Source organism: Solenopsis invicta, chromosome 11, assembly GCF_016802725.1.
Source record: "Solenopsis invicta isolate M01_SB chromosome 11, UNIL_Sinv_3.0, whole genome shotgun sequence".
Classification (NCBI taxonomy): domain Eukaryota; kingdom Metazoa; phylum Arthropoda; class Insecta; order Hymenoptera; family Formicidae; genus Solenopsis; species Solenopsis invicta.
In genome coordinates, this window is record NC_052674.1 from 3,652,200 (window position 1) to 3,676,157 (window position 23,958).

General features: G+C 30.2%; 2 protein-coding genes across 6 annotated transcripts; both read left to right on the forward strand.

Annotated features, from left to right (window-relative positions):
- Window positions 1–383: 383 nt before the first annotated feature.
- Window positions 384–17,374, forward strand: LOC105194657 (4-coumarate--CoA ligase). Of its 3 annotated transcripts, none has more exons than XM_039454989.1 (10): window positions 384–736; window positions 6,721–7,019; window positions 7,302–7,509; window positions 7,670–7,839; window positions 7,938–8,130; window positions 8,330–8,484; window positions 8,659–8,842; window positions 9,518–9,843; window positions 10,281–10,476; window positions 10,730–11,594. In XM_039454989.1, the coding sequence occupies exons 2-10, from the start codon at window positions 6,774–6,776 to the stop codon at window positions 10,813–10,815; spliced, it is 1,764 nt and encodes a 587-aa protein (XP_039310923.1). In that variant the 5' UTR covers window positions 384–736; window positions 6,721–6,773; the 3' UTR covers window positions 10,816–11,594. The 3 variants fall into 3 exon arrangements, with proteins under 3 accessions (XP_039310923.1, XP_039310924.1, XP_011157989.1); XM_039454990.1 differs by lacking the exons at window positions 384–736; window positions 10,730–11,594 and adding exons at window positions 2,343–2,654; window positions 17,167–17,374 and having other exon boundaries at window positions 10,281–10,451; XM_011159687.3 differs by lacking the exon at window positions 384–736 and adding an exon at window positions 2,343–2,654.
- On the forward strand, window positions 15,637–22,714 carry LOC105196439 (probable 4-coumarate--CoA ligase 3). 3 transcript variants are annotated; one of them, XR_005575853.1, is made up of 10 exons: window positions 15,637–15,969; window positions 18,288–18,620; window positions 18,715–18,922; window positions 19,086–19,255; window positions 19,359–19,545; window positions 19,741–19,895; window positions 20,116–20,299; window positions 21,131–21,456; window positions 22,062–22,312; window positions 22,581–22,714. XR_005575853.1 is itself a non-coding variant. In XM_026130877.2 (10 exons), exons 2-10 carry the CDS (start codon window positions 18,384–18,386, stop codon window positions 22,664–22,666), a joined length of 1,749 nt encoding a protein of 582 aa, XP_025986662.2. In that variant the 5' UTR covers window positions 15,642–15,969; window positions 18,288–18,383; the 3' UTR covers window positions 22,667–22,714. The 3 variants fall into 3 exon arrangements, 2 of the variants coding, with proteins under 2 accessions (XP_039310925.1, XP_025986662.2); XM_026130877.2 differs by having other exon boundaries at window positions 15,642–15,969; window positions 22,117–22,312; XM_039454991.1 differs by lacking the exons at window positions 22,062–22,312; window positions 22,581–22,714 and adding an exon at window positions 21,785–22,025.
- Window positions 22,715–23,958: the final 1,244 nt, after the last annotated feature.

Below are 23,958 nucleotides of genomic sequence, written 5' to 3' on the forward strand. Positions count from 1 at the left end.
GACCTCGACACATGTTATAGAGGTAAGGATACTAAACAACTTTTTCTTATAAATTAATTGGCGCTCTCGTACAGTTTTCTTACAGAGATATACTTAGAGAAAAACAAAACAAAATTTTCTTAATTATTTATATATATATATATAATTTTAATTTATTTCTAAATTATATATATATATATATATATATATATATTGTGGCGATAAGCAGGTACGCGACGCGAAATAGGACAAATAGTGATACCTAGTGAAAGTATAAAATAGCGTGATCCGGGGGGAGACAAAGAGGGAAAGACAACGGAAGAAAGAAGCGAAGAGATTAGGAGAAGGGAGCGCGTGGAAGAAGGAAGAGATAGCCGCGGGCAGCCAGAAGGAAGTGAGACTTCGAAGAGACCGCAGAAAGAGGGCCGAAAGAAACTTTAGTGAAAGCCATCGAAATTAAAGCATTGCCTCACGAATGCTTGTGCAAGGCCAATGGGACGGGATTCCGAGAGCAGCCGGCGGTCCATAAGGAAGACAGTTGTTTGGATCGAATTGGAGCAGTCCTGAGACGGGCACCGATCCTTGGAGCACGCGGCCGTCGAAACGTGTGTTTCCATGTTTCGGTTTATCGGAAGTTGAAAATCTCGGAGCCACCTCGGAGTGACGAGAGGATTCGCGCTGGAATGCCCGGAGATGCTGTCCTACGTAACGGATCCACTCAGAAGTCTCGTAGGAGCGAATAGACGCAGCGCATGAGGCGAGTAATCAACCTCTATCTCTCTTTCGCTCCCCAACGAAGAAGCCCACACGCAGATCGTATTCATCCTTTACCATCTAGCGCAGAACGACTCGGCGAACGGTCGTTGGCATCGTATGTGATGCTGCGCAGGCACTCGTTTTGTATCATATTCGTAACGATTATTTTGTTAAATATATTAGAATCATAGATGAGATTTTCTCTGTCTGTCTGTCTGTCTCTCTCTCTCTCTCTCGCGCGCGATCTCCAAGGAGCCTGCGCGTCGTATAGAATCGCGTGGCTTTAAGACTCCGCGGTCTTAATGCCATCATAATAATTTCGGTATCAATTTCGGAATTATGTTCCATTCGTGAGAAAATCAGAGCATCCGTGAGAACCGTTACAATATATATACATATATATACACACACACACACACACACACACGCACACACACGCACACACACGCACACACACGCACACACACGCGCACACACGCGCACACACGCGCGCACACACACACACACACACACACACACACACACACACACACACACACACACACGCACACACACACACACACACACACACACACACACACACACATACTAATAAACCGTTTGTTTCTCACGAATATAAAATTCTTTTATGATAATCGTGTATAATGGAATCTATTTACATTGATTATCTATAACCTTTGTATTTTTTTGAATAATTACACGCGAATAAATATATTCTCTTAATATATTTTCGACACAAATCGAGACAAATTAACACACTCGAACACAGTTTCAGACTCTCCTCCTGAGTAGAGTCGAAAAGTGTCGATTGAGTTTGTAAATGGAAAGCGAAGTGTGTCGTTTTGTGTTAAAAGTGTCGACTGTATTCTCTAAAAGGAAAGCAGCCTTAATTCTTTGATAAAATTGTAAGTAGTTTTTTTAAACACCCATCCAGATATTATTTAGTATTCTCATTAGTTAATAATATTGCGTAGGAAATGGATAAGAACCTAATAGAATTTTATTTGGCTAAAGCAATTTTCTTGATAAAAATATGCGTAAACGCCCAGTTATTATCTAGTATTAATAAACAAATTTTCAGCAGACATATTCTGTAACTCTTAATGATAGTTTCGTTTTCATTATAACGTCATTGCGTAGATATAATACAAAGTAAAAAAGTTGAGCAACAACGTTTATAATGATAACGAAACTGTCATTATAAATAACAAAGAATAGGCCTGCACGCTTGCTTGATAAATAATTGAATAGTCATGTTTTCGTTCAGTAAACAAATTCAGATTTTGCGCATCTTTTATGTGCAGTAACTGCAGTCAAAGCATTATATCTTGATTAAGATTCTAAACAGTTTTACTTTTTAATTACTAGACAGAAGTAATAAAACGATTTAGTAACCATATTAAAAAAAAAAAAAAAAATGTATGAAATTTCTATTAGAAAATTGCTTTGATCTGATATTCAGTTCGTAAGAGTATATCAGACAGTCTTGACCGATATTTTTTGTACCATCGCCTTATCTCCTTTGCCTTTCGTTTCTTTTTCCGGTATAACAGTCAATGGTGGGAGTGAATCTAGATATCTCCTTGTCTGAAGTTCAGTTGGTTTGTTGTAAACCTCGGTTGAATAGTCTGGCAGTGAAACTGGCCAAGTAAACGTCGATGACGGTGATCGAACGATCGAACGATCGATCGACTGCAATCTAATTGGCAACTGTCTAGTTCGCGCGAATTTTATTGTAAAATATTATATGCGTGTAAAAATTGCAAGTTTCATCTTCGAAACATTTCAGTAACGTTGTGACATTGCATTTTATAACAGAACACTTTGAGATACTACGATATCGCCATCAACGTTCTAAAATCTCTAAAAATAAACCTGCTACATTCTAAGCATCGAGAGAAAGAAAAAATAAGATTGATGTAAGTGCACGAAATATCGCAATATCTTTGAAAATTTGAATATAACGATTTTATAATTAAGGATATCAAATATTTTTATTACTGAAGATGGTCCTTCGTGATTAAAATATACATTGTGTACAAAATAAATTATTTAATTTGTTTTCGAGAAAATTAATTTTGAATATTAAAATTACACGAAAGAGTCTAAGTATTTAGCCGTCAAACGATGCACAGTAATGTGAACGTAAAATAATGCTGTGTCATTTGATGATTTAAAAAGAGGATAATTTGAGAGTATTGCATTACCTTTAAATTTCGAAATATTATGCACATAAATATTTATATAAACATTGTTTTCAAATGTTTAAATAGTGTATGCTTCTTCTTCATTGATTATGTCATCCTGACTTGTTAATAGTATATGTTTATGTTATATTCAAATTTCTTGTAGTTTGAGAATCTTAAGTATAAAAATCATATACAATTTCGCTACGCATAAACATTTTTTGAAAATTTAAAAATAATATAAATGTATATTTTTGACAAGTGGAAATAACCACTGGTATTATTTATGCATAAATCTCTTACACAAAAGCAAGTATAATTCACACAGACGTATTCAATAAAGTAGAAATAGATTTCCGTTTAAAAAAAATGTTTACATAAATATTTATAATATTTCGATTTTTTTGAAACGCACGTAATGTAGTGCTTTAGAATTATGTAGTCCTTCTTCCGTTCAAATTCTTATTTTTGCAAAATTTGCATCGGTAAACATCTACTCGTATATTGATGTGCTTATGCATGAATGTTATAACGGAGTATATAGAAATATACAGAGTATAATATAACCTAATGTGCATGGTAATTAACAACATAGTGTTAATAGACTTCTATTGATACGTGATATTATTTTCATTCAAATAGACAAGAAACAGTAACCACCAGTAAACTTTAATAAATATATAAATAGTAAATGAACTTTGATCATATTTCTTGAATTATGAAACTCACGCGATAAATTATTGTAGAAACGTGTTTGCCTTTACATATCCATATATGATCATTTAGATTCACTTGACCTTCTGTTCTTATATGATTGTCACTACACAATAGTATTGTTTATCTATCAAGCGCTATTAGCATTAATTGATTACAGAAAAAGAATAGAACTACAATTATGCATATAAAATTTTTTGAAAACTTTTCGACGATAGTTATATCTATTATGAAATCTCAACTATTTTTGTATACTTGAAAATTTTTAATTAAAAATTAAGTATGATATCAAAAAACCAAGTATATGTTATACCAAGTATATATTATATGCTATTTGTTGTTATGATACATATTAGATAAACGTTTTACACAACATATATTTTTATAAATAAAATCGATAACATTTTTTACATTAAGATTAACACATTACATTAAGAAGAACATATATTAAGAAATATGTTACAAAAGATATGTGAAATAAGAAGTAAAATTATAAATAAATAAAAATAAAAAAATCAATTTTTTAATGCTGATTTTATGCATCATAAACATGTTAATTTACATACCTTTTGCAAAGTATTTCTTGGTATCGCATAATGTTTAAGTCATATTATTTCTTTTTTTATTTTTTATACATATAAAATAATTTAATTTTTTCATTAAATACATTTTTAAATAATATTATTTAAATAATCACTAATTTACTAATCACAGAGTAAAAAAATTAATAAAAAATAAAAAATAGAAGAAACCAAAATATAACTGTTACAAAAATCTAATAAAAGAAAGAAAACGTTTTACATATTTATATTATTCTTTATATTATAATGTATTTCACAAATATAATTTAGAATTTAGACAATACATCATATTGCAAAAAATATATAACTGATACAAGAGAGATATATAGATAATGCATACAATAGTCAATATTTACTAAATTTGTAGGTAATTATATATATTCATGTGAACAATTTTTCTAGATAAGTCGTCTCTCTTCTGACAAATTCTTTATGACTTAAATTTTAGAAAATTTTTTTAATAATAATGATAACATCGGTTTAGAGTAATCAGTAGAACAATAATCCAGCGGGTCAAAAGTCAGGGCAAATTCTATATTTTGCACTTTGAACAGCTTATATATTATCTGACTGATTAAGACTTCGATCGTCACTGACGTTTTGATTCTCAGGTTGACGCAGCAATATGTATACAATTCATATTTGGCTTACTCATGTCAATTTAAGTGGGTGTGTCTTATCAAAAAATAATATAGGACTCGCATCTAAAAACTTTTGGAAGTTATTGGAAAACCGAATTGAATATTGTATACTATTAGTACTAATCATTTTTTTTTTGTAAGTTTAATAGGATTTTTCCATAAGAATACTTCTGATATTAATTCCTATAACACTTGATACAAATACAAAAATAATTTTTAGTATTTAAAAAGTAGTATAATTTATGACGGGAAGATATTAATAAATTCATACAGTTAACTTATGATCATAAAATACAACTATTATAACATATGAAACGGTAATAAACACACACGAATAACAGTCAGCAATATCATTGAAATTATTTTTGAAAATAATTATTAACTTATCAAAATTTCAATTTAACCAACCCATCAAAAACACAACAAATGTTTAAATTTTAGATTTATCAATTTTTAAATATTGCCGTTCTGTCGTAGAAGATAGAAAGCCATTATAGTAACACTGAAACAATAACATGTTTTGAGGCAAGAAATATAATAAATTATAATTACTTAAAAAAAACTGTAAAATTTCAAAAACTAATCCATCCGTTCTTTAAAAATTAAAAAAAGGAAAAGAGACCGCAGGAAAGTATTTTACTTCAATTTCTTAATGGAGTAATACGTTAAATTTTCTAGAAAAAGATTTTCTGAAAGTTTTTATTTCTGGTAATAATTTCGAATGACATCAATATATGTATATGCAAATAGTCAATTTCTTAAATTACGTAATAGTTTTTTCTATCTTTCATTCTTATTGCGTATTCGATTCTCCATAATTCTTTATGATTCTTCAATAATTAGAAAGCTATTAACTGCTTGTTATAATAAATTATTAATTCTGATTAATAAATATGGTTATTTCTTATAAAAACAGAATGCTTTATTTTCATATCAAATGAGATAACTGATTATACAAATAATCGAGACAATGCATGAAACAGTTTCACGATAATCGCTGAATAAGTAGATAATAAAAATTGGGAAATAAACGTGACACTTAGAATATTAATGGTATGAGGATAAGTATATGATATTTTGCGTAAATCTATCATCTATAATTCAATTTAAAAAAATACGAAACCGATTCTTATTTGTAAACCAAATGCTTAGTTCATAATATATGTAATTTTATATTGTAATTAACATAATGTTGCAATTAATTACTTTATAATAATATTATATTTTATATTATATAATTTTTTAAAACTTTTATCTTTTATTTGCAACGTATAAAACCGTGAATATTTAACAAGAAATCTCTGATGATGGTGATTCAAAAACGACAAATGTATAAAAAATTGCTTACTTTTTAATTTCAAATAGTTTATCAAAGCACAAATTGTGACTATCACAGATAAACGTATTTATTTATAACACTATTATTATTTATTTATTTTTATAATTATTCTAATTTTGCATCTTATTTTTTTATTACAATATGTATTTTTAAAGCAGAAAGACATTTATTTCGCTCTTTCAATAAAAACTTTATATAATATTAAAAAATAATCTACTTTTCAATTTACTAGAGTTATAATAACTTAATTATTTATGTAAAAAATTTAAATGTTTGTCTAAAACGTACGAATACTTAAATATTTATAATTAAAAAAATAAAATCTTAATAATAATTTTATTATTTTTTATTTTTGTCTTATTTTACCATCTAAAATCATTCCTAACATTTTCTCTCACTTGTTGCCGGAAACTCTGTACATCAAAACTTAAAAATTATTTTATTTTTATATAACATTTTTATAATTTTTTTTTAGTACATGAAATTATTATAATCTGTTTTCATTTTATGGTTTACGCTTGCAGATAACTAGACGTGCAATTAATCATTGGTAAATTAGCAGTGCTATTCTACAAGTATGGCGACACAAGCACTTCGTAGTATTCAGAGGCTGAGTCAAGTAACAATACGCTTGGATGCAGGAGTAAGGACGTTGAACCCCATATTAAGATGTGCATCAACTTTGTCGAAAGCTAGAATTGTAACAGGACCAAATAATGAGAAGATTATTATGCCTTCGGCTGGTGAGGCTTCTTACCCGGAAACCTTGATCCACGAGTTTGTTTGGAATAATAGCAAAAATTATCCTAATTATATTGCTTTGGTAATTTTTTTATCTATTATAATATACCTATATTTTATACAAAATAAGTAACCCATATGTAAAGCGCTTCTAATTAATCGTGTCATCTTTATCAAACAGATCGATATGAATTTCTTAGCAAATTTTAATGTGAAAGAAATTTTATATCTGGAAAAAACGTGAAAGAATGTATTCAAAGACGGAAGATATATATTTATAATCAGACATAAACCTAACTATTTGCAAACGGCAAACGTAGTAATCGAGTATTTAGATATCAATTTTATAACGTACTCTGCGCAGGAATGTGGCATAAGTGGCAAGAAGTACACGTTCGCGCAAGCCAAAGATGCGACAAGTTATATCGGCAGAAGTTTGCGGAACATGGGTCTCAAAAAGGGCGATGTAGTAGCACTAGCGGCACCTAATTTTCCGGATACAGTTTTAGGTCTTCTTGGGAGCTTGTCAGGCGGACTTGTTGTCACTACCGTAAATCCAATAAATACGAGTGGTAAGTCGCTTGTTGTTATTTCAAACATTCCATTTTGAGATTCATATAAAAAAATTAATGTGTATGAAATATTACTAATAAAATAAAGCAGGAAAAATTGAAAAAAAAAATCGTAATTAAACTTAATGTTACAATAAGTAGACGTGATAAAAATTTTCAGAGGAAATGCAGAGACAATTGTTGAAAGTTAATGCAAAAGCAGTCATTACTTCGACTGCAATTGCATCCACAGTGCTCGCTGCAACAAGGGCATGTCTTCCACGTGATACTCCTTTTATTGTGATTGACGATAAGATTGGCCCCATGCCAGAGGATTCGATTCCTTTCGATGTCAGTATCAAGATATTTATGCGAATAAATCAGCAATATTTAAGTATTACAAAAAAAAAACAATTAAATACACGTAAACGGTTACCAAAATTTTTCAGGCTCTCATAACGCGAGGCAAATCATTGCAACCTGTAAATCCAAACATTAATTGCGACGATTTAGCGGTTTTACCATTCTCAAGTGGCACGACTGGATTACCAAAGGGTGTTATGCTAACACATCGTAATTTGGTGTCTAATATAATGATGGTTCAGGCTTCTTTAAATCCTGATCCATTTTACCCTACGACAAGTATTTTCATTTTATTATTTATTTTATGTAACATGTTACTTCAATCTTCTTTTTCGCGGTTTTTTAAATTTTGCGAGTTTTATATTGACATACGTTATATACTAGTTAATAATATTTTATTTAAAATAGTTTCTTATCTTCTGCAGTTATTCAATACATAATTTCAATATTTATCATAAAGTTTTTTAATTTTTTCTAGGCACATTTCAAGAAGTAATACCTGCAGTATTACCATTTTTCCATATTTATGGAATGAATTGTGTGGTATTGCCACGTCTCGCCTTCGGCGCGAAGATAGTCACTATTCCAAAATTTGAACCAGAAATGTTTCTCAACGTATTGGAAACAAGCAAGGTGATTTGTTGCTCACAAATAAATTTCCTCTTTAGATTTTGTGATCAATTTTTCGATTAAAAATTTTGATTTACTAGGATAAAACGTCAACTAACAATAAGCTCAAATATATCCAGATTAATCTAAATTAAAAAATCATTTTTTGTGATAAATTTATGATACGGAATTTTGCAGGCAACTGTGCTGTTCTGCGTACCACCTATAGTGCTATTTCTAAATACTTCTCCTCTTGTGAAAGTGCAACATTTTGAGCGCTTGCGTATGATGATGAGTGGCGCCGCGCCGCTATCCAAAACGGACGTCGATAGATTTTATGAGAAATACAACATTGATCCGGAAGTCTTCAAGTTCCATCAAGGTGCGTGTTCGCAAAATGTCATCGAGGCAAAATTCTCAATCCGTGAGCGAACGATATGTTTATTAAGTTTTGCAGATTGAATTTCGGATCGCGTTTCGATGTGCGCAGCTTTGAAAGCTAGAATTTTTTTCGTCGGGGAAAAAATGTCGAACAGGAGAACGGACAATTTTTCTATTTGTAATGTGCGAGGCACACATAAAAATAATTGAAATACTCATAAATTTATAAATTTCGACTTACAAAATCTTTTAGGCTATCTCTGTTATCATTTTTATATGTCAAAAATAATTTTTTCCAAATTATGAAAAATACGTATTCGATCATTTGGTTTTTTTTTTAAGAGAATTAGAAAGATTGTCTCTACTTTTTTCACATAAATTTAAGGTTGGAAAAGGTAATACTAACGAAACTGATGTAGTGTAGCAGTATGACAACTTGTTTTATAACTTTCAATTCTTACATTATTTGCTCATTAAATTCGTTGATCATTATTAATGTTTTAAATTCTTATTTCTTGTTTATCTCGTTACGACCAACGCTCCAAAAGTTTTTCTTTTTTGCACTTACTTTGTGATAATACATGAACAATTGATTTTAATGATAAAATAAAAAATTAAACTATATATTTGTTTTATGAGTGTGAACATAAAATATAGTGTTTTTCGTTTTTTCAAGGTTACGGATTGACAGAAAGTTCGCCAGCAGCGTTCTTTGAACTTGGAAAAAAATATTCCAGCATTGGGAAAAATATTGCGAGTTGCCCAGCACGCCTGGTGGACATAACGTCACAAGAGGATATTAGCATTCCAGGTCAAACTGGCGAATTATGGATCAAGGGACCTCACGTTATGAAAGGATATCTAAATGACGAAGAAGCTACGAAGAATACTATAACCGATGATGGATGGCTGAAAACCGGCGATGTCGCATATTTCGATGAAGATTTTGATTTCTATATTACAGACAGATTAAAAGAACTCATCAAAGTCAAAGGATTTCAGGTAACAATTTGGTCTAAAATTATAAATTATTTTACATTTTCCACATATTTATTCTATAAAAGCTGTAAAACATTAATTTAATTAAATGATTTTATATATGATTGCACATACAAAATACATAACAAAATTATTTCTAACAAAATGTCAAAAAAATCTTTAAATACGTTAAAATTTTGTTTTGGATTTTTCGTTAGTTTTTTTGTTAAGAAGTTTTTATAACGCTAAGAAATTTTAATTCTGTCTTATACTGTTGGGCTTCGAATAATAATTGTTCACATAGCTTGGGGAAATGTGTGGATAATAAATAACCGTTGCAATATATCTAAAACATCACCGCAAAGCTTCGAAGTTCCGCGGTTTGACGATACTTTACTTCTCAGCTGTGTTTAAAGTGTTCGCCTCTCTTAATTTAAAACGTTATTTTCGCTTGGTCAAAGGTAGCGCCAGCGGAACTGGAAGCGTTGCTGCGGATGCATCCAGACGTAGAGGAAGCGGCAGTGATAGGTATTCCGCACGAGAGATATGGTGAGGTACCGAAAGCATTCGTGATAGTGAGCAAGGGTAAGAAACCTAAGGAGGACGACATTAAGAACTTCGTGAAAGGGAAGGTCTCCGACTACAAGCAACTAGAAGGTATAACTCGATTACCTTCAACTATTACAGCACATCGCGCGATTTCTAATTGTCTCGCGATAAGTTTAATTAGCATATCGCGATGGATTCTTTAGAATAATTATCCAAATATTCGATGAAATGTCGCGAATGGACAAAGAATTAATTGTTATATTATTTAATTAAATTAACATCTAAGAATTCAGAATTAGAGAAGAATTGAACAACAAAATACTGTATTAGAAAATTTCAAGGTGCATGTTTTTTTTTACAGGTGGAGTTACGTTTGTTGACACTATTCCAAAAAATCCGAGCGGAAAAATTCTAAGATCAAAGTTGAAGCAAAACGGCAAATCTTAATCAAAATAGTATTTGATAGAAATGTTTTAAAATTAAAATCAACGGTATTAAAAGTTATGCACAATATGTATAAATGAATGTGCGTGAAATGTAATTTTTCGCGGATGTATATCATTATGTATGCATGTATAGTGCTTTGCTCAATGGATCTATAAAATCTTCAGATAAATTATAAATCATCTACTCCATCAAAAACAGAATATAATATTAAAAGACAATTCAAGTATTGTTTTAAAAAAGGAACTAGCATAAGAATAACGAGAAATGTTTCATACATTTTTAATTGTAATGTTTTAATTGTGATGTTATATTTCATGGGAAAAATTCTTCTGTTTTTGGTCTCATATACATGCATATATGTAAATACAATATTACATGTGACAAAATAATATTTTTATAAATTTGTAATTCATGTTACTATTGAATCTATTATATTGTAAAATTAAAGCATCACCTATTCTGTTTCCCAGAAACAAATTTCAAGAGTGTACTTTCATAAAAAATCAGTAAGTCGTTTATTAAACTGTTGATCTAAAACGTAGAAATTTTAAGCTGGAAAAGCCTTGTTGGAAAATTTATTAGGATTATTTTTGATACAGTTATAATCTCTTAAAATGTACTTTTTTTAGGAACAGAATAGGTGATGCTTTAACTTTGTTGCATGTATGTATATATGTATTTGTTGTATATAAATTTTTTATAATTATTGTATCTTAGTTTCTACTTAGAGTTTACATGAGTCAGTCTGTTGAACAAAATAAAGTTTAAGTTTTATAAAATTTTATTTCTCTTAATTGCTTCCTCGATATGTCATCTAAAAATGTCTCACATCATGTGACTATATTAGTCGTAAAGAGTGAATTAGATTAATGTGAAATAGGTCAATTCGTACCGTACAGAAATTTGAAAATAATGCGTCTAATATATGCTGAATACATATATTATAAAAATATAAATGTTATATTTAAATAAAAAAATAAAAAAATAAAAATTGAACTAGAACTGTCTCAATAGAAATAAATTACAGTATAAATTAATGTCATAAAAGCCAATACTGTTCATGTGTAAAATAGTATATTAAATAGAAAATCAATACAAACGTTTTGGATTATCTTCAATATAAATAATATAATATAAAGATATTACGGTAGAAGCGTAATATAAATTGCGCAGATCTCGACTATTCCGTTACAAATATGGTGATTAAGATGATAAGAATTATTTGCGTGAAACATATTTAAAATTTGAAAAGTTTAGAAATTATTTAATACATTATAAGACAGATTTTAAAATACCAGAATCATGAAACATAGAAATCATATTAATAGAAATAATATTAATATTAATAGAAATACGATTCACCATTCGGTTATTACAGATCATAAAATCAACATGTCTCGTGAATTTGATTAAAATGGCGTTGAAATATTATGACAGACAAAAGAATTTTTAACAAAAGATTAATATCAGAAATGATCTTTATTCGTAAACAAAAACAGTCACTAAATCTGCAGACAGGCATTAATCTCTTAAATATTCTGATATGATGAATTGTTTACAAATTCTTGACGTTTCTATCTCTTAAATCACTTTTGTCTTTTATGTTTATTTATTATAAATATACTGTATTTCCGATATATCGCTCATTGTTCTATAACTCCTTGTATTATCCACATCGCTTTGACTGCGTTCGTCCGCTTTAACTGTTAAACGGAAACACTTTTTAACTAAGTAAGTTACATGCTTTAATTCGGAACTTATTTCGATAATTACTTTTTTTTTACTATGTTTTCGCGTTCTACATAATTCTCTTGTTAATTTGGGTAAAATTAATTTTACCTTAAAAGTACTTTTTCTGTAAAATTAATAAATGTTTTAATTTTTGTTTACTTTTTTATACAAAATAACGAAATATTTCTGAATATAAGAAAAGTAAGTTTAATTTAAAATTAAAATTCCTTATTTAAAATTTTGTTATTAAGTTTTATTAATATAATCATAATTCATTTTTATAATAGTTTTTAATGTCGTTACACATTTATAAAACGTTTTAAAACGTTTTAACGTTTATAAAAATTCGTTTGTGTCTCACTTATCAGATAAGTAAATCAGATGAGTAAATCAGATAAGTAAATAATAAACAATCACTAAAATCAAATATTAGGCGGTAAAACATTAAGAAAAAAGGTCAAAAATATTTTACTCAAAATAAAGATAGGCAATGAGAGTCCACGCAGTTGTTGCGTATATAGAAAACTAATTTATTCTAACATTAATATCTAGTACAGAAAATAACGAACGTTTCGACCCAATTTTGGGTCATCTTCAGCAAAAATACAAAATTAATGGAGAAAGCTCAACCTTATCACATGGCGAATGCAATAACTCTATCCTATTCAGGGCAACAATTTTGTATCAAAATCCTTCGTAATGCTTTTAAACTTATGTGATACCGAATGTATATATGGTACAGTAAACCTAATATTCTTTTCAATGACATTTCCATTATTATCAATCGGAGTTGATTTTTTCTGTTTGTGTTTTATGAAAAGGTACTCAAGTCTAGTCAAGAATTGAGATGTTGTCCCAGTCAAATTCATGGTCTCGGTTATTCTACGTTCTGTAATGACTGACTGTGTGTTGGTGCTTCTTTTGATATGATTTTTGTGTTCCAAAATTCTCGTTTTTACTTGTCTGCCTGTTTGTTTTACATACGATGCCTCACAATCCTTACATGAAATCTTGACATAAAATATTTAAATTCTTGACAAAGAACGATATCTGGGAAAACGCTTAATTTTGGAAATGCATGTTACATATTAAACGTCAAGAGAATGGCTTCAATAGACAGACACAGGATTTTTGCACCATGCCTACGGTTGTATCCTAGACAGATTGTAATCTTAATCATATACCTAGACATATACTTATTCGTTTCATCCGTTTGAACAATTACCGTTACTTCTCATAACCAAGAAAACCTTGAACACCGATCTGACAGAATCACATTGGACTGAGCGGTCGAAACTCGGAGAGAGGTTGTGAAATTGATTTTTATAGGTACACCGAAAACCTTGATCAGTATTGATCGGACCGTGCTAGTGAGTGGAAATATTGACGCTTGGGGCAACGTTGTAGATTTGGATTTTTATACATTGAATTTCAACCATATGCCAGCATCAACTACTGTATTCTTTGCATCTCCTCCTTTCGCATGGCGACTCGTTGTAACTTACACAGAATAAATCTTCTTACTGACGCTTGTTGTCACAATTTAATATGATGTAATTACTCAAATTAACACCTGAATAGGATAAAGTTAATGCATTCGCCATGTAATAAGGTTGAGCTTTGTCCGATAATTTTGTATTTTTGCTGAAAATGACCAAAATCGGGTCAAAACGTTCGTTATTTTCTGTACTAGATATTAATGTTAGAATAAATTAGTTCTATATATACGCACCAACAACCGCGTGGACTCTTATTGCCTATCTTTATTTCGAGTCTAATATTCGTGAGTTCTGTCAACTTTACAAAGATATTTTACAACTTTAATCACGCGTTATCAGATGTAAAACCGCAGAACGTCTACCACACTTGCGTTTCCTTCACCTTTGCCATTAAAATGATAAATTCATGATGGTTTTAAGGAATAAAAAATGAAGATCAAAAAAACTGTTATCATCTCCCGGATTAACAGTTTTTTTTATCGCTGCATATCTCAGTAGAATTTTATATTATTTACATTTTTTATTTAATTTTTTATAACACATTTTTTAAGTATGATTGCAATAAATTCATACAGAAAATTGTCGTTGATTTTTTAAATAAAAGAAAAAGAGAACAATATTGAGTATAACTTCAATAATGTATTAAACTTCTGCAAATTTTAAAAAATTGTTCTGGATAACACAAAATTTATAGAGTTTGATAAAATAAATGTAAGAATTATGAGATTGCATACACAAAGAGAAAATATATTCATACGTAACGTACCTTATTTTTGTGTCCCTTAATTCGACTTTCGCGTGATTCATGTCTTCATTCTAATATCACAGTCGCGTCATATTAATTGCATGAGATTGCACTATTTATCTTATAATACAAATATTGCAAGATACGCATAATATAGATGCGCAGTTACGCCAATGCGCAGTAGAACTGGTAGATATGTACATAAAAGAGTAGCGCAATTGTTATTATCTGAGCGATGCCGACCGCATATTCTTATTGGCTGCCTGCCTTTTTTATCACCATTTTTGACTTAACTGATCTCTCGTTTAATGAGCGTTTAATTCAAATTCTGGTTTCTACACTTATTAAATTTAAACAAATTACCAAACTTAGGTTCACAATAATAGTTATTTGGGTTACTTTTTTGTATATAGAACTTTAAGATTAGTATTTATAGTCGTAAATATTGGATTTTTGATTGAAAGCGTAATTAATTACAGATTCAGAATGTGATAAATTACTCTTTCAATCAAAAATCAAACATTATTACGATTATCAATACCAGTCTTAATGTGCGGATATTTAAGCTGAACGATGCATTTTATACGTTTTCAAAAAACACATTTGTCGTATGTAGCATGTTAAATATCGCATATCGCATGTCGCATGCCGTATGCTATATATCACATGCGCTCTGATATACAAGCATTACAAAACAAAATTTTTAAGATAAAGATGATTACACAGAACTTTATAAGTGTTGACATGTATTCTTAAATTCAATGTTACTGACTTTCATTTTGTAACAACATCAGACTGTTTTGATGTCGGTATTTTATATATATATATTTTTTCCATTTGCCTCTCCAGTCCTCCACGACAAGTCGATGGTAGAGGAAATGAAGTATCATCTCGTCTAAAGTTCAGTTGTTGAAGAACTTGTTTCTAAATAGTATGCTAGTAAAGCTGACTACGTAAACATCAGTGTTCAAACGTACTATCGATTGATATATCGGCTAATGCATATAACTGGAAACTGTTTTGTATAAATTTTTTAACGAAATATTGTGTGCACTGTGTAAGTTTTAACTTCAGAGCATTCTAATAACGTGATTCTAGCCGGAACACTGTGAGATATCGTCATGAGATAGCATTCTCAGATCTTTACAACTAGATCTGCAACGATCTGTGTATAAAGAAGTAAGATTACATAAGATTATTTACATATGTAGGATAGAGTGTTTAAAAATATTACAACGTTACGCGTTGTTTTAAAGCATTACAAGTTATTATACTTGAAATCATACACCATAGTAAAAAAGTTCAAACCGAAATTGTATGGTCTGGAGAGAGAAAAATAATAATATTAATTTTCAAAAAAAAATTAATTTCTTAAGATTATTTTGGAACAGAATTACACGATTTCTTCAACATAATATGATTCTTCCAATTATCTTGGGCACAAAGTACAATATTAAGATAGTTATTGAAAACTCAATAGTTCATGAATTAATCATTATCATCATAAATATTTAATCAAGTTTTTCTGAATATATAAATTTAAGATATTGCGTATTTGACGCAATGTCATTCGCTTGATCTTCTATTCCAATGCCATCTGTTATTATATAATCATAATAATATTGCCTCTTTCATAAATGCTGTTAACATTTCCCACAAAATATTAGGATCTACGTAGTATATACATTGTATATACGTCCATGTATATTGCATGTACATATGCATATGCATATGCAATGTATATACCAGGGATATGTAATGTATGTGCAAATGTTACCGCAAGAACGTACTATTGCACATCCTATGTATACTGTTAAGTAAAAGCGGCCTTATTCAAGACTGGTAAAAGTATCGCTTTCAATTTTTTGTGAGCCGATAGAGGAAAGCTTTCTCTCGCACATTATATGCTTGTTGAGGTTGACCAAATTTGTTTGAAGCTACTACGTGCTCAGAACATTTGTCAGTAAAAATTACATCACTGAAATCTTAATCAATGTTCTAGCCCGTGCGCATAAGCGAGTCGCTTTTTCACATGTTTTTCACTCAACAGAAGTTTCTTTATTCTACTGCGGCATTTCATGCCATGAGCGCGGATATGAATTCGAATAGTTACATACAATATATAATATCTAAACCTTTTTGCTTCAATTTCGCTTAATCTTGACGCAGTATTAGGCTAGAATTCCGCGAAAACAAATTTGCGATCATTTTATTGTCTTTTTTCTTCAATTTTCCTATCGATCCACGTTCCAGTAAATCATCAACATTATGACCTTATATCGCCAAGCCCACTTCTGCACGAATTATTTTGACTTCTCAATATATTTAGCAATCGCTGATTGCGACATTTTCGGATGACTGTACACAGCTTCATAGCGCGTCGTGTATTTGGATCTCATGGCGCTTAATATGTTTTTCTCACAAAAGATCAACAGTAACTGAATCTTTCTTCAAAATGCATCGAAGACAAAGGTTCCCTCTATCGGCTCACAAAAAATTAATAGTGATACTTTTACCAGTTGTGAATAAGGCCGATTACACTCTTATTTAACAGACTGTATACACAAGCACACACACACACACACACACACACACACACACATATATGCATTATATTTTATGAAAGATTATTCACTTGACCTTTTGGAGAATCGGAAATCGCTTAAAGAAAAATAAATTTTGAATATTCGGTCAAAATACTTTAATATAATAGTTTGTCAGGTGTCGATGACGGCGCAAGATGCCTTTGAAAATATCAAATTAATTGATTTGCATATAATTATTGCATTTCATCTAAATTTGATTTTAATATGATATTCATCAGTTCTTCATCGATTTGTAAACTCGGGTTTCTTTATTGACAATTATAATATCGAGTGATAATCGACAGAGTAATAATCTAACGGACAGAAGACAGTGTAAAATACAACTCTTGTACTTTGTGAACAGCTTATTTAATGTCTATTTTTAATAATGTAGATTGAGTTTGACTTCGGTTTAATTTACTTTTTATTCTTTTCTAGTTCTAAAAATTAGGAAAATATAAAAAGTAAGTTAAATTGAGATCAAACTTAATCTAAATTGACACAAGCCTTTAATTGTTACTTAACGTAATTATTTTTCAATTTGTATGCGTACATAATCGTATTTGGACTCGCATTAATTTGGCTAACGGTATCCTTACGGAAAAATAATATAAGACCAAAAAAATTATTGAAAATTATTGGAAAACCATTCAAATCTAATATTGTACACTTAGTTGCAATGGCTTTTTTCGCTAGTTTTACTAGTATTTTTCCATAAGGACGCCCACTGTATTAATGCTTAATATATATTTGAAATAATTTTATTTTAAATACAATTTTTGTACATATACATACATACATACATACATACATATATATATATATATATATATATATATATATATATATATATATACGTACACATACACAAAATTATAATAACCAACTTTTATTTTACGATTTAATTTACAGTCTTATACTATCTATTAAAGACGATGAACTAAAATTTGCGGATTACGAGTTGCGCAATTAATCACACTGATAAATAAGGAGTGACATTATACAAGTATGGCTACACACGCATTTCGTGGTATTCAGAGGCTGAGTCAAATATTCGATGCAGGAATAAGAACACTGAACCCCATATTAAGATATGCATCAACTTCGTCGCAAACTAAGATTATAACGGGGCCAAATAATGAGAAGATTATTATGCCCCCGGATGGAGAGGCTTCTTACCCGGAAACCTTGGTCCACGAGTTCGTTTGGAACGATAGCGAGAATTACCCTAATCATATTGCTTTGGTAACGTTTTTTATTTAATAAAGTTATATTAAATAATACACTAATTTCGATTTTAAGAGTAGGCGATATAAATTTTATAACGTACTTTGCGCAGGAATGTGGCATAAGTGGCAAGAAGTACACGTTCGCGCAAGCCAAGGATGCGACAAGTTATATCGGCAGAAGTTTACGGAACATGGGTCTCAAAAAAGGTGATGTGGTAGCACTAATGGCACCCAATTTTCCGGACACAGTTTTAAGTTTACTTGGGATCATGTCAGGCGGACTTATTGTCACTACTATAAATCCGCAGTATACGGCTGGTAAATCGCTTTACGTTATATTTCAAACATTCCATTTTATTTGAGATCCATATAAAATGTACATATAAAATATTTAACAAACGTAAAAAGAAGTAAAGAAAATCGCAGAAAGTGGTGAATTAAACTCATTGTTACAATAAGTAGACGTAATGAAAATTTTTAGAGGAAATGCAAAAACAGCTGTTGAAAATTAATGCAAAAGCAATGATTATGTCGACCGAAATTGCATCCAGAGTGCGCGCTACAACAAGGGCATGTCTTCCACGTGAAACTCCTTTTATCGTGATTGACGATAAAACTGGTCCTATGCCAGAGGGTTCAATACCTTTTGATGTGAGTATCAAGGACATGTATATGAATAAATCAGCAATATTTAAATGTTGCAAAGAAAATGATTAAGAACAAATAGATACAAGCGTGCATAAAAATTTTTCAGGATCTCATAACGCGAGGCAAATCATTGTCACCTTTAAATATAAACACTAATTGTGACGATGTAGCGCTTTTACCATTTTCAAGTGGCACTACTGGATTACCAAAAGGTGTTATGCTAACACATCGCAACTTGGTATCTAACATGATGATGACTCAGACTACTTTAAATCCATTTCAGCCTACTACAAGTATTGTCTTATATTTTATCTAACAAATTATTACTTTAGCCTTCTTGCTTGCGTTTACCAAACTTTGCGAGTTTCAAATTGTTATATGCTACTTATTATAATTTTTTATTTGAAATAGTTTCCTATATTCTACAGTCATTCGAGACATATAATTTTCGTATTTATCATAAATTAACATTTTTAAATGTTTTCTAGGCACATATCAGGAAGTAATACTTGCCGTATTACCTCTTTTCCATATTTATGGGATAAATTGTACAGCATTTCCACGTCTCGCTTTCGGTGGGAAAGTAGTCACCATACCAAAATTTCAACCAGAGACGTTCGTGAAAGTATTAGAAAAAAACAAGGTGATTTATTGTTTGCTATATACGATTTTTGAATTGTACCAGCAATTTTTCGATTAAATATTTTGATTACTTTGTAACAATAAGATAAAGTATCAGTCCGTGCTCTGCGTAATTTTGTATTTTTATATCATCAATCATAGAGAAACAATTTTCTCTTGTGCATTTGTAAATAAAATTATGAAAGTTTTAAAGCATTAACTTGCGATATGGAACTTTACAGATAACTGTACTGTTTTGCGTACCACCCATGGTACTTTTTCTAACATCTTCGCCTCTTGTGAAGAAGCATTATTTCGATCATATGCATATGATGTTGAGTGGTGCCGCACCGCTCGCCAAAACGGACGCCGATAGATTCTACGAGAAACACAACGTTGACCCAAAAGTTTTAAAGTTTCGTCAAGGTGGGTTTATAAAATCGTATCATTGCGCGTGGCGCAATATTTTCGATCCTCTAGCAAGTGAAATGTCTATCGAGCTTCGCGGGTCAAATTTTCGAATTCACATTTCAATGTGTACAAATTAAAAAATTTTTTTTTAATACTTTTTTTCTGAAAGAGGAGAAAATTTTGAATTCGTAAACTTTACAAGCCGAACGATCGTTGTACGATAAGGTACGAACGATAAGGTATTTGAGCTAAATAAGATCGAGGATTATATAATTATCTACTTTTAAGTTTACTATTTAAAAACGCATTTTATGCTTAGAGAATATGCTTACAATATTTTGTTGGACGTAGGAAAAGCGGTACTGAAGAATTATAACTGGCAGCAACGCGTTTATTCGGTGCAAACTTTATGACGTAATGAATGTACAAGTATCCAAATTTAGAAAAATTAAACGTCCATATATATAATAGTATATTTAATTTCCTAATTAAAGAAAATAAATTTATATATTAATTTTTTTTTAATAAACATGTTTTCTTAAAAACTGTCGCACTCATCAAATAACGCCCAGTTATATCAATGTAACTTGCTTGTGGGAATTACATTAGAGAGTAATAAAGCATGCTGCTAACTTTCGCTAGCTAAAACTTTATCCAAATGGCTAGAAATTTCCAAAGATATAAAGATTCATTAAAAATCACATTAAAGATAATTGTAATGTTTAAGAGTAGACTAAAGAATAAACTCTAAGAAATGTTGTTTTTGTAATTGATAGTTATTTTAAAAATAATTTATAAGATAAAAAGTTTAGTTTCTTTGTTATTTTTATTATAATATTTTTCAAGGTTACGGAATGACAGAAAGTTCGCCAACTGTGTGCATAGAACTTGGACAGAAATATTCTAGTGTTGGGAAAAATATTGCTAGTTGCCAAATACGCTTGGTGGACATAAAGACACAGAAGGATATCACTACTCCAGGTCAAACTGGTGAAATTTGGGTAAAAGGACCTCACATTATGAAAGGATATCTAAATGACGAAGAAGCTACGAAGAATACTATAACTGATGATGGATGGCTGAAAACGGGCGATGTCGCATATTTCGATGAAGATTTTGATTTCTATATTACAGACAGATTAAAGGAACTCATCAAAGTCAAAGGATTTCAGGTAACAATCTGTTCTGACAAGAAAAGAGCTTTTTTTTTCATTTTAATCAGTACTTTGATATAAGTGGTTGTGTGGTTGGTCCACTTGGTCCTTCTTAATAAAAAATAATTGTAATATACCATATAATATACTGTATAACAGAGTATGTTATAATTACTATATTATAAAATATATGATAATTATTTTTTATTAATTCTCTTAACCAGTAACTTAATTGCAATAACTATAACATAGTTCACTTAACTATAATCATAATTCTATTCATAAAGCTAATATAATTATTTCCTTAGTGTTGCCATCACTATAATTTTTATTCTTATTGTCATAGATGAAAGAGTGAAAGGGCGAGTGAGAGACTGAATGAGCGAGCAAGAGAAAGTGAAAAAGGATTTGCGTGTATTATTGACAATAGCGAATGAGCGAGCGAGACAGCAAGAGAAAGCAAAATAGCAGTTTCTCTTTTTGCACCCTTTCATTGTATGTGAATATACATGTTAGCCGTATTTCGATGCACATTTTCAATATGCATGCATAAGAGTGAGCGAGAGAATAAGGAGCTTTGAGTTTTGAAGTTCCGCGATTTGACTGTACCTTATTTCTTGCAGACGTTTGAAGTGTTTACTTTCCATAATTTGAAACGTTACTTTTGCTTGATCGAAGGTACCGCCGGCGGAATTGGAAGCGGTACTGCGGACACATCCAGACGTGGAGGAAGCAGCAGTGATAGGTATTCCGCACGAGAGATATGGTGAGGTACCGAAAGCATTTGTAATGGTAAGCAAGGGTAAGAAGCCTACGGAGGACGACATTAAGAATTTCGTAAAAGGAAAGGTCTCCGACTACAAGCAACTGAAAGGTATAACTCGATTATTTTCAAATGTTACACCATTGAGATTTCTAATTGCCTTGCAAGCAGTTTAATTACTATATCGATAATGTGTTGTGGTCTTTAGAACAATTATTATCTAAATATTTATAGAAATGTCTCAAATATCTTGAGAGAGAACTAGTTGTCATATAATTAAATTAAATTAAATCTGAGAAATTAGGGTTAGAGAAGAATTGTGCAGCTGAAATTTTTCGTAGAAAAATTTGAGTATTATGTTTGTTTTTCTTTTTCTCAGGTGGAGTCACATTCCTTGACGATATTCCGAAAAATCCGAGTGGAAAAATTCTAAGATCAAAGTTAAAGCAAGTCTACAAATCTTAACACCATCAATGTAATATCATTTTAATAAATTTATTTTATTTAATCGTTTTTTGGAGGCTCTACAATATTGTTATTACCTAAAGTTATCGAAATTCAACAATTACTATATTTAAATTTTTTACATATATCTAGTTTTCGTTATTTAACAAAAAAATATAGTTACAATTTTTTAAATTTTGGACGCAAAAAGGGTTGTAAATAAGAATATAATAAAAAATTTAGTTTATAATGGCTCATGCAGCGAAAATGAATGTATTATTTTGCAATTTCAGATAAGAAATATTAATTTTTACTGTTAAACGACAAAGTGGATTCAATTTTTTCATAATCTTTTGTACAAATAACACAAAATTTATAGTGTGATAAAATAAATGTAAGAATTATGAGGTTTCATACACAAAGAGAAAATATAATGTACCTAATATTCGTACCCCTTAATTCGACTTTCGCATGAGTCACGTCTTCATTCTGGTATCACAATAATATTAATTGCATGATATTGTACTACTTATCTTGTAATACAAATATCGAAAGATGCGCATAATATGGACGCTCAATTACACCAGTGTTCGGTAAAAGTGTGTATACATATATAAAACAGAAATGGACAATTTTTTGAATAAAGAATAATCAATAACGAATAAAGCTTTATTTATGAATAACGAATAATTTTTATTCGAATAAAAATTTATTTATCATTCGTAAATAAAATCTTATTTATTATTCGTTATTTACATAACACAAATAAAAATTATAAATAAAATTTTGTAAATAAAATTATATTTGAATTAGCAATTGATATTATAGCTTTCCAACGTAAGCTGAGTTCAAGAGTATTCTAAAGAATATTTTCATGAAATATTTTCCTAATCATTCACGTGTGCGTGCGTGCGCGCGGGTGCGTGCGCGTGTGTGCGCGTGTGTGCGCGTGTGTGCGCGCGTGTGCGTGTGTGTCTGTCTGTATATATTATATTATGATGCACGCGCCCGCACCTGTGTGTATGTTGGCTATTATGTGTGGAGCTAGTATCAAAGTTTTATTTTTTTTAGTCATTTATTAAATATAATACTAATAATGAGAAAAGGAATTAATATGCAGATAAAAAAAAATAATAAAAGTAAAAAATAATACAAATAAAAATAATGCGAATAAGAAATAACGCAAATAATAAATAAAATTTTATTTAAATAATCATTTAAATAAAACATTATAATGAATCGCATATTTTTTTTATCTGAGCAATGCTAACTGCGTATTCTTATGAATGATGCGAATAATAAATAATGTCTAT

Coding starts and splice junctions, on each gene's coding strand:
- LOC105194657 (XM_039454989.1), top strand. CDS start 6,774: ATGGCGACACAAGCACTTCGTAGTATTCAGAGGCTGAGTCAAGTAACA. Junction 9,844..10,280: donor TCAAAGTCAAAGGATTTCAG/GTAACAATTTGG, acceptor GCTTGGTCAAAG/GTAGCGCCAGCGGAACTGGA. Junction 10,477..10,729: donor CGACTACAAGCAACTAGAAG/GTATAACTCGAT, acceptor TTTTTTTTACAG/GTGGAGTTACGTTTGTTGAC.
- LOC105196439 (XM_026130877.2), top strand. CDS start 18,384: ATGGCTACACACGCATTTCGTGGTATTCAGAGGCTGAGTCAAATATTC. Junction 19,256..19,358: donor AGGGTTCAATACCTTTTGAT/GTGAGTATCAAG, acceptor AAAATTTTTCAG/GATCTCATAACGCGAGGCAA. Junction 22,313..22,580: donor CGACTACAAGCAACTGAAAG/GTATAACTCGAT, acceptor TCTTTTTCTCAG/GTGGAGTCACATTCCTTGAC.